This window comes from Palaemon carinicauda, chromosome 27 (assembly GCF_036898095.1).
Source record: "Palaemon carinicauda isolate YSFRI2023 chromosome 27, ASM3689809v2, whole genome shotgun sequence".
Lineage (NCBI taxonomy): Eukaryota > Metazoa > Arthropoda > Malacostraca > Decapoda > Palaemonidae > Palaemon > Palaemon carinicauda.
In genome coordinates, this window is record NC_090751.1 from 63,335,837 (window position 1) to 63,350,836 (window position 15,000).

The following is a 15,000-nucleotide window of genomic DNA, read 5'->3' on the forward strand; positions in this document are numbered from 1 at the left end:
GAAACAGTCTAATTGTGGTACATATTTTCAATACTTATTTATTTAAGCCACTTCGGATGATTTGAAGTATTAAAGGCAAGTGAACTAAAAGGTGGTGGTATTATGTATGTCTACAACTTAAAAGACTGACTTTCAAAAGATTGATACAATAGATAACATCGTATCATCCGTTAAAAATATTTTGATTTGAATAACTGTTTTAAAGCTAAGCATTCTCCCCCTCTTTCTATATCCCCCTTATTTTCTATGATAGTTTCCCCTTTCAAACCATCATAAGCTTTCTATCCTGTTCTCTTTGTATCATATCTCTCATGGTTCGTTTTTTTCTTCTCTCTGTTACATAGCAAATAACAGCCGTTCTCTTATTTCAATCATCCCATATCAAGTAAATATTTCTGCGACGTCCCATTTGTTTGAAGAACAGATCAACATTTAGACAAGAGTTGCAGACTTCAAACACATTGTTAAAACATAAGAGCCCCGTTGTAATTATTAGAGCGAAACGTTGCTTCGTTAAAGAAGCTATTCATTGCATCAAAGAATAGACCAAAAAACAAGAACAGAGAATATTTCATAAAAGTTCAAATATGAATTACAGAGAGATGAAAAGAAAACTGAAAAAAAATTTAATCAATTAAATTGACTATAGTTATTGACTTTCTTAATAATATTAAGAAAGTCTATTTACTTTTAACATTTGAAGAGGTTGACATATTATGTCAACCTCTTCAAATGTTAAAAGTAAATAGACTACACTCCAGAATTCTACTCTATTGCCTACTCTTTCTAAGAGTATCTATCAAATTTGAAAATGAATAAATGTTGTAAGAAAAGTGAAGCTTCATGAAAATGCTTACAATGTTTAACCATTATAAACTAATAAGGCTACCAAGCTAGATGCTTTTCGGCTGGCGAGAATGGTTGTGTCAATAGGTAATTATGGTTTCAAGTAGAATTCCACGAGGTGGTTTGGTTCTGTTGAGGTTGGTCTTCCTCAGTGCAGGACACGGGTTCTCGCTGTATCAGCAGCTTCTAGAACAGGTTATTACTTTCACCAAGGTGGTTATGTTTTCACCCCTGTCTGTTCGTTATTTGTTTGTCACCAGCCAAACTCATTAAGTTACTGACGAATTTTGATGAAAATTTCAGAATATGTCAGAATTGGACTAACTTAGAAGTGATATGATTTTGGAGGTGATCCAGATCATCATCCAGATCCAGGATTGTTGTACGGTAAATACATCTGGGATGGTCTGAAATCTTTGATTGCTCTTTCTACTTGTTCTTGACTCTAAACGTCGTTGAACCTTCATGATCTTTTATAGTCTTATTCGTAACTTGGTACGCTTCTGTCTTATTACTATATATTCAATTTTTTGTTTTCTGTTAGTTAATGTTCGAGAAATTAGAATTCCATATTCCTATGCAGAAGGTTGTCTTATATATTCTTACCCTTTTTCTATTTTAAGACCTAAGAGATCAAGTTGATCTCCCTTTTCCAGACTGAAGTTTATAAAACCTTAATTTGGACCAACTTTAAAACTTTAGCAAATCGATTCGCTGTTTGACTTCAAAAGTTAAAGCACGGGGAACATGATCTACCACGCCAATCATTTTATTCAATATCCTTTTCTCTCATTCCCATAGTTTAAGGGCTGATCTCTGATAATTCAGACAAAAACAGACCAGAGGTTACTGAAACAATAAGGGCTCCCTATGAAAATGCCAATCCGAAATTTCTTACTGAAACGCGTTTTTTTTTTATAATCATAAATAAATTCCTTTAATTTTTGATAATCAGACCGGTCATCCACTAGGAAATTAATCTTCGAAGGCAAGAAAGAGCCACGATCCCCAAGGAATCTATGGGACTTCTCTAAATGAAGAGGTTTTAAGAATTAGATAAAACTAAGAGTGACACGCAGCTCTATAACCTATGAGCATAAGAAAATAAATTTACTGAATCCAGCATTACACCAACAATTAAAAAATTGTGAGAAATCATAATATGGTATGTGATGCGCGGTCATGTGAGAAGAGGGTAATCTTGATTTTAATTCTATGGAACAGTTGAAATAGAATATTTGTATGTTACATATTCCTTGACTAGACGAATTTCCTGTGATTCACACTTGTAGCAAAGGTAGTAACGAAGAATTGTGCGCTATTTGACTTGTCTCGCCTGATTTTGTGTACGAAATCGATAGTTTTGACAAAAGCACAATGATGTATGTCATACCGCGACAACAATAATTTGAGTGAATGTATAAGTTTTGTTAAGTTGCCACAAGGACAATTAAATGATTTTATACCTAGATAATTCGAGGGATTATATTGTTGCACAATATAAAAACTATTCGACGATAAAAGTTTAAAAATGAAACACATACACACACACACACACACACACACACACATATATATATATATATATATATATACATATATATATATATATATATACATATATATATATATATATATATATCATGGGAGGAATTATAAAAGAGAATAGAAGGTCGGAATAAAGAAAGCAGAAATGTAAGACTGAAAATACTTATGAGTAAAATTAAGATAATGTTCAATGAAATACTGAGACAAAAAATAAGAGTTATGGACGAACCTTTGAGATATTTTGAATAAATATACGTACTTAGGACAGGCAGTAAGAATTTCCCCAAGACACGAGACAAATTAAAAAAGAATAAACATGGGATAGAGAAAACTTGGAAACAAAATGAGATTGTGAAATTTAAAATGTAATTTTCTCTAAAAAAAAGTATTTTATAAGATGGTTCTACCAGTATTAACTCATGCATGAGAAACCTGGAGTTTAGAACAAGCTAGTTACAACTCAAGAGCTATGGAAAGAATAATTTGAAAAATACTAAGACTGAAAAAGAGAAACATGGATACGAGAGCGCACTAAAGTACAGAGTATTCTAACAACATTATTATTATTATTACTTACTAAGCTATAACCCCAGTTGGAAAAGCAGGATGCTATAAGCCCAGGGGCTCCAACAGGGAAAATAGCTCAGTGAGGAAAGGAAACAAAGAAAAATAAAATATTTTAAGAAGAGCAACAAGATTAAAATATCTTCTATATACAATAAAAATTTTAACAAACCAAGCGGAAGAGGAACAAGATAGAACAGTGTGCCCAAGTGTACCCTTAAGCAAGAGAATTCTAACCCAAAAGACAGTGGAAGACCATGGTACGATGCTTACCATAGCTAAGTAGTCTCTTCTACCCTTACAAAGAGAAAAGTTGCCACTGAACAATTACAGTGATGTAAGAAGAATTGTTTGGTAATCTCAGTGTTGTTATGTGTATGAGGACAGAGGAGAATGTGTAAAGAATAGGCAAGACTATTCGATGTGTGTGTGGGCAAAGGGAAAATGAACCGTAACCAGAGAGAAGGATCGAATGTACTACTGCCTGGTCAGTCAAAAGACCCCATAACTCTCTAGCGGTAGTATCTCAACGGGTGGCTGGTGCCCTGGCCAACCTACTACCTTGGAAAGAAATCGACATGGGCAGGACTTACGATGAGAATGACAGACTATAGATGGACATTAAGAATAACAGAATTGGTTCCTAGAGATTGCAAAAGAAGCAGGGGAAGAAAGAGAAGATGGTGGATTGACGAACTAAGAAAGTTTGCGGGTGTGGGCACGGGCAAAGAAAGACCATAAATAGAAGCAAGTGGAGGACATGTCTGAGGCCTTTGTTCTGCAATATATATATATATATATATATATATATATATATATATATATATATATATATATGTGTGTGTGTGTGTGTGTGTGTGTGTGTGTAGAGAGAGAGAGAGAGAGAGAGAGAGAGAGAGAGAGAGAGAGACAGACAGACAGACAGACAGACAGACAGACAGAGAGAGAGAGAGAGAGAGAGAGAGAGAGAGAGAGAGAGGCTAAACTAATTAACCCATTACTGCCTGAATTTTTTTTTCTTAATTTTTTCCTTTATTTAAGTTTAATATGTATATTTATATGGTATTATCATATATTTGATTTTTTTTTCATAGTATTTGTCCATATATAGGACCTACTATATATAGTAGGTTAGGCAGATACGGGGTACACATTTTTATTGAGGAGTCTATTTTCTATAATAAAATTTTATTGGTATTTTTTCATTACAAGGAGGATGTATTAGAAACAAGACACTCAATAATAGTGTGATTATTACTGAATAATACTAAGAAATATTGCAGTTTACTGCTAAAATTTGTTGCATTTGTAAGCCCTATTACTTTTGCACGTGCTGACAGTATTTGAATATGTGAAATGGCTAATACTTCTTACCTCTACAAGTGAAATGTTTAACAGAAAATTGTGATACAATAGGATAAAATAGAAATAAAACTGGTTCATGCTTTAGAGAAACTTCATTCTTAGTTAAATTTTGAGATAAATTTCGTGATATCACACAATAACAAACCAGATACTAAAGAGCACGACGATGATAATTAGCAAAGCATTTCACACACAATGGAACTCCACACTTCATACACCCTTGCGAAGGACGAGATTTACAAGAGGATAGAGCACATTTCCATGCCTGTTTTCCAAGGGGTTCGACGAGGTGACCAATATTGTCATAACGTACATCTGGAATAACCCGAGATGACTGTCTTGGCCGGCCTATTCCCACACGTGGTTCTGCCTGCTGAAGGTATGTCCTTGCAATGTAGCGCTTGAATGACAACAGTGGAAGGTTGCTTTCATCAACACGATGCAGAAGCCAGCAGTTCTGAATCGTTGCATCAATTACCCAAGAAAATATAGGCCACCACCACTTTTTCTTTCTAATGGATATACGGTAACAATTGATGTTTTGGTCCATCCTATCAGTGCCACCCATGTGCCTGTTGTAATCCCCGATGAGATAAGGACGACTTACACTAATTTTCTTTTTGTCCTTTGCTGACCAGCGAGATACACTTTCCAGAGGATAAACAGGAGAAATATTTGATACCACTGAAACTACTGCATTATCCTTCCAGCGTACCAACAAGATCTTATGAATATTATCCACAACAACATCCGTATCTCCTCGAGGAACCTTCTTCATTTCGTTTGTGGAGTTTATAGGACAAGTCTTCGGAATTCTGTTGTCCCTTATTGTTCCAGTTGCTCCATAGTTCATCTCTCGTAGGTGATTTACTAAAGGTAAACTTGTGAAGTAGTTGTCGAAGTAAAACCTCACTGGTATATCTTTGATATGACTTGGTAGTTTTTCGAATAAAATCATCAAAGTGCCCCCACCTTTTCCAAACCTTTCTTCATAGTGACGATTCAACCCGAAGGCTGTCCCTTGGTATACATCGAACGTAGCTAAATAACCAAGTGGAGAATTTAGGCACCAAGCTTTAAATCCAAATCTCACAGGTTTATTCCGAATGCACTGTTTGCATCCATGCCTACCAAAATATTCTATCATTGCTTCATCAAGTGATATATGTTGATCCATAGGGTAAGCCATGGCAAATTTTGTGTTCAAATGGTTCATTAGAGGTCGGATTTTTGCCAGTTTGTCATCCTTGTTTAGTGCCTGATTATCAGTGAAATGCAAAAACCGTAAAATTTCTTCAAATCTATCACGTGACATTGCCTTAGCAACGAGTTCAACTCCAACATCAGCATCCAAAGACCAGTATAAGCGGCGACTTGGTAATGTGTGGTATCCTGAGAGTATGAGAATGCCAAAGGCCACTCGCAGTTCCGAAACAGAGATGGTAAACTGTGCATTTTTCTCGCAAGCATACCTGCAAGATTCCTTGGCAATCATGTTCATTATATCTTCATCAAAGAAATATTCAAATTTCTCCACAGGTGACTTCCCCTTCAAATCTACGGCAGGTGGCGGTTTATCATACTGTGTTTGATTGACTGAAAATCGAATATTACTTGTTTTTTTCCAGTTATATTCTAGAGACGTCTTTTGACTTGTTTTCCTTTTCTTTGATTCTTGCTGCTCCTCTGCACAATTGACATTACGGTTTTCCACTTCATCATCATCTTCACCTAGGATTCTCCCATCATGAAAGACTGCTTCAGCAGAAGCTCTTAGTTGATTGGAATTTAGATTGTCAGCTAAGCCACCCTCATCTTCTTCCGCCGAGTCTTCATCAGAATCCTCTCTGACTTCGGGAGGAGTAATAAAAATTGCAACAGGATCCTTTTCCTCTTCATCTAAAATGTCCAGTATTTCCTGTAGATTTAAACTTCTGAAAAGAAAAATTAGAATTTTCAATAATAAAATAAAAGAACGAAAGAACCAGGAAAAGAGAGAGAGAGAGAGAGAGAGAGAGAGAGAGAGAGAGAGAGAGAGAGAGAGAGAGAGAGAGAGAGAGAGAGAGAGAGAGAGAGAGTTTTGTCTTATATCATGTAACCTGAAAATTCACTAGTAATATAGGCCAACCGAAAAATATTCACTCATTTATAACGAACTTTTGAGACACATAAATAAACAAAATAACTTACTTCTTACGCTGGTCCATTCTGCTTGGATAGTAACAGGGAACTGAAAGTTTGAAACTACTGAGGTGTTGTTAGCTGGAAAGTCACTTCACCAGCGACGAGGTATGCATCCAAGGACCAGAAAATAGCGAACAAGCAGTTTATTCTAACGAAGAAACAACCAATTTGTTTTACGGTGATACTTTTCTAAGATTTTTCCTGTCCGGTCCATATTTTGGCTTCATATCTGCCTGACCTACTATATATAGTAGGTAATGAAAAATAGCCTGTAATATCTATGTTTCAATTGCTATCTCAATTTCTGATATATGAATTGATTCATGGTTTTCAGTGTCATGATATGTATCAGTATAAATATGTTTAATGAACTTGTGTAACCATGAGCTCAAATTAAAAATGTGAATATATAAAGACATTCTACATATCTTTGGTATTTTGTCAAAAAGTCGAAAAATATGGATACTTTAAAGAAAAACTCCTATTTATATTATTGATTAGATTTAAAAGAACTCAGGAATATGCAAAATAATAAGAAAAACATAAAAAATTGGGGTGTAATTTGTCCTAGCAATTGTACTACTATATATAGTAGGTCAGGCGTTAATGGGTTAACAATAAATACGGAACTTTCCTCAGTACTGTACGTGAAACATCAACTACGGAGCAACTTTTAAAATCTTGTTTACACGCCCGTCGGTAATATAACTTAGATACACAAGATAAAAAGCAGGAAACTTGGAAAACAAAAGTAGTAATAATTTCTCGTATCAGTTTACATAAAATACACCAGACACACCTGAGGTGTTCCTTTCAATTACTGATACCATAAATTTTCATTAAGACCAATTCATAGGAACATTTAGCTAAAGAACTTTCAAATCATCATTAATACCATTTATTGGCAAAATCTATTTGTAAAAAAGGTAAAAAATAAAATCGGTGAAATTAAGTCACACAGGCAACGTCAAGACTGACTAATGATATCTATGCGTAACCTTTTGGGAATGGTCCTCAAAGAGACGGAGCTCGATTACGACAGATTGCTTTCGACATGATAACTGCCTCTCCCAGAATTACTTTTCTATCTATTTTATTTATACTCGGCGAAAGTCTTTCATGGTGTACCTTCTAGCGACATCAGAGCTTTTTCTGTGATTATACTTCTGCTACTTTACTACTGCTTCTTCTACTATATTAATAATAATAATATGATAATAATAATAATAATAATAATAATAATAATAATAATAATAATAATAACCCTCATCATTTGTATTATGATTATCATTAAAAATAACAGCTATAAATACGAATGAACCTCAAAACATTATTAAAATAAAGAAGTATTTTGTATTAAAATAAGAACGTAGATTAATCACACTTATATTTCTTTCGCTCTGTGTCACCGACAAACAACCCGTTTTATTTCACCCAATTAGCAATAAAGGAAGACACGCTTTATGAAGAAAAAGAATATGCGCTAATCTTAAGTAATGTGAATTTTGTCAAGATAACAGAGTGAATCTATCAGATTTATTCACTTTCCCTTTAAGTTACTTTTAATATTATTCATACGCCGTGTCATCCGAAACTTTCAACATTAAATTATTTTTCCCACAAATGAAACCACTTGCTTATACCTTGAACTATATGAAAAATTTTAACGTTCTACAAAAATGGCAAAGAAATAAAGATATCCCTCATGCCGAAAGGACATGAATATAAAATACCTTTGGAGAAACAAGTAGATTTTCGTGCTGTCATAAAATCAGCTCCATACACACCTGGAAGGAGAAAAAAATGGATTGATAAGACTATAATATTACTATCCACACAACAGAAGTGAACAGATATAAATATACATCCGAAATTTATCGAACTTTTTACTGATTGACTGATTTGTTCATAGAATATAAAAAAACACAAATGGTTATCATTATAGCCTTAAATATTTTGTATGTGGGGACAAAAAAGTAGCAGTAAAACGCATGAGTCGTATATGGATACCTTTCTGTGTTATCAGAATGGCCAAACCGTGAGCTTCAATTATTAATTATTACACACATGCATAGAGAGAGAGAGAGAGAGAGAGAGAGAGAGAGAGAGAGAGAGAGAGAACAAGCCCCCGAACAAACGACTTTCCTTCAGATTCAATGACAGCTATACATGGAATCCAGGTTAACAAGAGTTCTGATGACATAGCATCCTAAGACAAACCGATCTAAAACGATTCCCTTGAGATATCTAATATATAGTACAGGGATATGAAGAACACAGAAAACTCCCTTTCTCTTTCGCTTTCAAATGACAGTTATCTAATATACTTGTGTATGGTAACTTGTGTGGCTTTGTAGGAAGAATATTCTGCATCATGCGAACACTAATCGATTTAAACTAAACATCTCTTGTAAACATACAGTATCTATATAGAATGGTGTAAAATATTTTTGTGTAAAAACTCTCTCTCTCTCTCTCTCTCTCTCTCTCTCTCTCTCTCTCTCTCTCTCTCTCTCTCTCTCTCTCAGGATGCCTGAAAACTTTAAATCAATCAATCAATCAATCTCTCTCCATATATATATATATATATATATATATATATATATATATATATATATATATATATATATATATATATATATACACACACACATAACCATACAATTTGCACAAGAAAAATAGCAGTATAAAGAGGTAAAGACTAATTCTGAAATTCCACCACTTGATACCGCAGTTTCAACAAATAGACCAAACAAGAAAAGTAACTTGAAAATAATGGATCCAGTTTATTTAAAAACTGGGAATTTGTTTGACAGACGAATAACGTTCACTAAAAGGAAAGGAAAATTGTTTATCAATATATCCCCAACAACAAACCCACCATGACTCTTCCCCTTTTTTCGGTTTCACCCCACACATTGTACTGAAAACATCCGCGAATTTCTGTAAGGAATTCTATTGGAGAAAAACACTTCAGTGAAAGAGCTTGTTTTTATAGAGACACCGGAAGCCTTGTGTCAATGAGAGGGCTATTTATACGCAAAACGTGCAAGTAGAATGAGGTTACAGGGAAGGCACAATAAAGCTTGTATCACGGTAAAAGTAAATGAATATCAAAAGTATTTTGACAAGTGGAGTCAATACGTTATTGAACTGAACTGTGTCCTGCCATGGAATCAACTGAGTTCAGCCATGATTGCTCTGTCAATTCAAAAGGCATACCAAGGTCCATGACATATGTAAAATGAATCTGGGAGTGAAGAAACGAAGGAAGAACATCCCAGAAAAAGACGCCGTGATAAAAAGTTTTTCAATGCTGATATAGAAGGGATAGATATTGAGGCTATGATATCTCATTTTTTTTTAATATCACCGCAATTAAGAACGACATTCATAATATTATTGGTTGATGGAATGATTTGAAAATTACGATAAGGAACAAAATGTGAAGAATTTTTTTCTTGCATTTCCCATAATACCTTGATTTTGATATTGGGAAAATGGGTGTGTAAAAACTTCCGTGCTGCTACAGGGGAAAATAATTACGCAACTACCTACTTAAACTGTGCGAGTTTTCTTCTGTTGAAGATGAGGAACAGGGAAATAATGCGCACAAAGCAATCTATATGGAACTCAAAGATCACGTCCGGTACGCCTAAAATCTTTGTTACTAAGAATAACATTAAAGGGGTTGAGTATAGTTCAAAATAAAGGTGTTGGATTCATCGTTAGGTAAAAATAAAGCTAATGACAAAGTAGTGAAGTGTTCATCATAAAGGGGCTAAACTGTACCATACTGTAATGAAAGTTGGTGCTCTGGTAAAGAAAGGAAAGCGAGCTTGACGCAAATTTGGTATTCTGCAATGGTTGTCGTTGCTTTTATGAATTTCACTCCTAAGTAGAGAGCAAATAAAAATGAGAGTTCCATTTCATGCTCGGCTTATCATCTTTCAGCGGCAGCACAGCTACATTCATCGGTGAGGCTTGACCTTTATCCTTTGCTGCATTACTTAATCGGTCTCTGTCCCCAATATCTTCTGATAAGGAGGATGCTCCTGACGACAGTTAGCCCCATGGAGAAGAATCTGTTAGACTCGCCTCTTGCTGAGGCACTTCATTTTTCTTTCAACCTTAACTCGACTTCAAAGCTAAACATTGATTTCATTACCGCATCAGGACCTAAAGTAACAAAGTAACAAATTTATATTTTGACCAACTTTAACTCTAAATCTCTATTTACAAAAGTGAGGTTCTATAATGTTTTAATCAAGTTATCCATTTGACTTCCACTGTTGCCCTATAATTACTATATATAGTTTTCCTCAATATTCATTAATGAGCTCTACACGGGTTGTTAAGAAGGAAGTTTTCTTCTACGAGCTATACAATCAGCAAAGATGTGTTATAAAACATGACCCTTTCCGTTTTGTTGGAAATAAACGTGTGCATATGATTTTAGGTAACATTTCAGCATCCAAACATTTCTCAAAGACCCAACACAAATCTATGTACAGGGAAGTTAACAGAATCTTTTTTTAGCACTTGGAGAACTGGTAATATTTTTCCATTATGTAAATGCATTTGAGGAAGCTCAAGTCCAGTTCATTGCCATAACTCCCATGTTATCTAAAGTTTTGACAAGAAGTCTAAATAAGGTTTGCTGAAGGTAATCATCTGTTCCCTAGTTTGCAATTTGGCTTTCGTAAAGGCCTTAGGGCATGTGATGCCCTTCTTACAATATCCAGTGCTTTGCAGAAATCCCTTGATTGTGGTAAGGAAGTTCGTATGATTGCCCTTGATTTTAGTGCTGCCTTTAACCGTGTTAATCATGAGGCCTTGTTTTCAAGCTCAAAATGTTGGGATGGGCACCATAGCGAGTATAGGGATATAAATATCCGGTGTTCCTCAGGGTAGTGCTCTTAGCCCATTACTTTTAATGTTCCCATGACATGTGGTTTGGCCTAGAAAACAAGCTCGTTGCATATGCAGATAATGCTACTCTCTTTACATCAATTCCATCTCTTGAATATAGATCTTGGGTTGCTCAACCCCTTAATAGAAATCTAGCTATAATTAATGCATGGTGCAAATTATGGGTCATGAAGTTGAATCTTAACAAAACTCAAAGTATGATTGTAAGTAGGTCGAGGACAGTGGCTGCTCAACATCCGCATCTCAGCACTGATAATGTTAGTTTAATTCTGTATGACTTAAAATTTTAGGTGTGATTCTCGCCAGCAAATTTACTTTTCAGAAGCACATTAGATATGTCTCTCCTTCAATTGTACAGAAATTAATTGGCTTAGAGAAAATATTTTAATATTTTCGGTGATCAATCTGTTCTGAAGAAGTGTTCTAATTCTTCCATTCTATCTTATTTCGAGTATATTTCTCTTGTTTGGTCTTCAGCTGCTGATTCTCATCTTAATATGTTGGACCGGAACTTACGATCTATTAAATTTCTTATTCCTGATTTAGACATTAATTCTCTGGCACCATCGTTCTATTAATTCGTTATGCATTTTGCATAAGATTTTTCATAGTTCTGACTATCTTTTACATTCAGATCTTCCAGGAGAGTACCATTATTTTCGCAATACTAGGTATTCAGTAATTCTAATAGTTCTGCCTTATCCATCATGAGGCTCAATACCACAGTATTCTAGAAGTTTTATTCCAGCTGTGACCTAGTTGTGGAATGATTTTTCTAATCTTGTAGTTGAATCGGTAGAACTTCATAAGTTCAAACTTGCTGCAAGTGTTTTTATGTTGAATAGTCTGACATGTCTCTTTATAAAGTATATATGCGAATGATCTGTTTTAATGTTGTCACTGTTGTTAATATAACTTATAATAATACTACTACTACTACTACTACTACTAATAATAATAATAATAATAATAATAAAGTTCTGATATGCATAAAATTTTAAAAAGTTAAATACTTTACAAGGAAACCTGAATCTAAGACAATCTCAGTGTCTCAAAAACAAAATCGTCTTAGATTTTCCTAAAAAACGTGCAGTTATTTTTCCTAGAATCATAGCTCTTTATTAAACATGCTCCGTTTCGTATTTCTGCCCTCTTCATTCAAACTAGAGAAAAAAAGTGACATATTGGGAAGAAATCTGCATAATGATAAGATATTTATCCTCAAAATGTTTTAAGCACGAGATTCATCTTGAGCGTTCATTTCGTATTCATAGCACATAAGCCCTGATGGCCGCATTTAAATACCCTAGTTCTCATTCACATTCACATAATAATTTCGAATAACCATTCGATTCTTCGCACTCCAAACTCAAAGGCCCCGTAACTGGAGGCAAATTCGCGGTGTACTAAATGAATTTATTGGATTTCACAACGCACGCTCACCGGGGCGATAAATAAATGGAAATTAAAATTAAAAGGACGACACTCGCTGCTGACGGGAATGAACAAAAGGGGAGCGGGATAATTAATTCGAACAATGTCCAGTTCCATAAGGCTTTGGCCCTTTCGTTTGTAGGAATGGAAGAGGACTAGGGAGGAGGAGGAAGAGAGGGGAAGGGGGGGGGGGGTGCAAACGAAAAAAACCCAATTAGGAGAGAGGGAAGTAAGCATGCCCAGCTTCATGGCCTCAAGAATTATTGACTATCAATACACCGCAATATTACAGTCAGTCGAACGGACCTGTAACGGACAATTTTGTGGCGAATGCTTGACGAATGACATTGTCTTGTGTTTTGAGTCTCCTGTTCAGAACGAATGTCGACTGAATTATACTCTGACTAAAAGTTGGAAAACGGCTATTGGGTTGTTGATTACTTTTAATTTTGTAACACACACACACATTTAAGAGTATTATATTTTGTGCATAATATAAAAGGTTTTTAGAATGGAATTTTATCATTATCATCATTATTATTCCCTTATTTTGAGGTAATTCGTGCCTGCACGTTAAACATAAATGCATCCATTATAACCTCATATCCAGTGAGATGAAACACTATGAGAATTTCGATACTTTTCATAAAGTCTTTAATATTCATGACAACAACTGAACCCAAAATTAAACAACACAATAGCAGCCGTTTGCATGTTCATATATACATATGGTGTAACCTTTTCATTTTTTCCCATACAATACACCAGTTATTGTTTAATACAAATACAACACACAGAAATTTCTCTAATAATTCCGTGGATTAATTAGTACCTTAACCATTTGCCATGAATATTCCTATCGTCTTAATCTCCATTATTCAGCTCTCCAGGGTTCTACGAATATGATGAATGGTCTGACCGCATATACGAAGCGAAATATATATTAGGTAAACCGTGGAGAAATGGTTTCCTTGGTAACAATTGCGGCAAAATTTATTGGTCATGGATGAGAACATTCCTGATCTACAGTAAGACTGAAAAGTAATTTTAATTGTTTCCGATACAATAATAGGGAAGTAAAATAACTGCATTTAGCGAATTAATGGCAAATTCCCCAGGGTATCAAGTCATTAAGTGTCATGACTGTTTAAAAATACCAAGTCACATCAGAATGATTATCGTTTCGCACGAAGGCCCAATATATATATATATATATATATATATATATATATATATATATATATATATATATATATATATGATAAATTTTGCACATTTTTACGTGTTTTTCATATTCAAATAAGCCATATATATTTTGATATATTAATGTCTGGATTCTCTTAACGACCTCGGGATCAGAGCCCCAGTGACTAACCCATTCGGCCACGAATGGGTTAGTCACTGTCTATATAAGCTGGCCGACCAGGGTTCGATTCCCGGCCGGAGCCAAGCTCTTGTCTTTGTGAGATTTCGCCTGGGGCTCTGATCCCGAGGTCGTTAAGAGAATCCAGACATTAATATATCAAAATATATATGGCTTATTTGATATATATATATATATATATATATATATATATATATATACGTATATATATATATATACGTATATATATATATATATACGTATATATATATATATATATATATATATATATATATATATATATATATATATATATATATATATATATATATATATATATATATATATATATATATATATATATATATATATATACAGTATATATACACACACAGTGAACTCTTAATAAATCTTACTCAACAGACTTGACTGCTACAACCGCAATTGATATTTCGTTTTCACTCGCCATCCTGGAAACTGTTTCTCCTTTTAATTCTCTTTTGAAGCCCAGCTGAAAGTTCAAATGCTCTACATGTGCCTAGTGAAGGTATTATAATATGCCTTTACGACATTTATATTTTTAACAGTAAATTCTTGAAACATACCAGCTTTTACCCATATAACCTCTCTCTCTCTCTCTCTCTCTCTCTCTCTCTCTCTCTCTCTCTCTCTCTGCTTGAAGATACTTTTAGTCTCTGTCTCTCATATCCCTGGATAACCCTAGTAATCCTTATATGGACTGTGACTAACTCCACTCAATCGTG

The 15,000-nt window shown here is 34.5% G+C and overlaps 2 protein-coding genes across 2 annotated transcripts in view; both read right to left on the bottom strand.

Annotated features, from left to right (window-relative positions):
• The window catches only part of LOC137620741 (KH domain-containing, RNA-binding, signal transduction-associated protein 2-like), a 585,605-nt gene that overhangs the window by 119,288 nt on the left and 451,317 nt on the right, over window positions 1-15,000 (bottom strand). The gene's annotated exons all lie outside the window — the stretch shown is intronic.
• Window positions 4,187-7,067, bottom strand: LOC137621204 (piggyBac transposable element-derived protein 2-like). The gene is made up of 2 exons (XM_068351611.1): window positions 6,514-7,067; window positions 4,187-6,257 (listed from the first exon to the last, which is right to left on the bottom strand). The coding sequence occupies exons 1-2, from the start codon at window positions 6,528-6,530 to the stop codon at window positions 4,475-4,477; spliced, it is 1,800 nt and encodes a 599-aa protein (XP_068207712.1). The 5' UTR covers window positions 6,531-7,067; the 3' UTR covers window positions 4,187-4,474.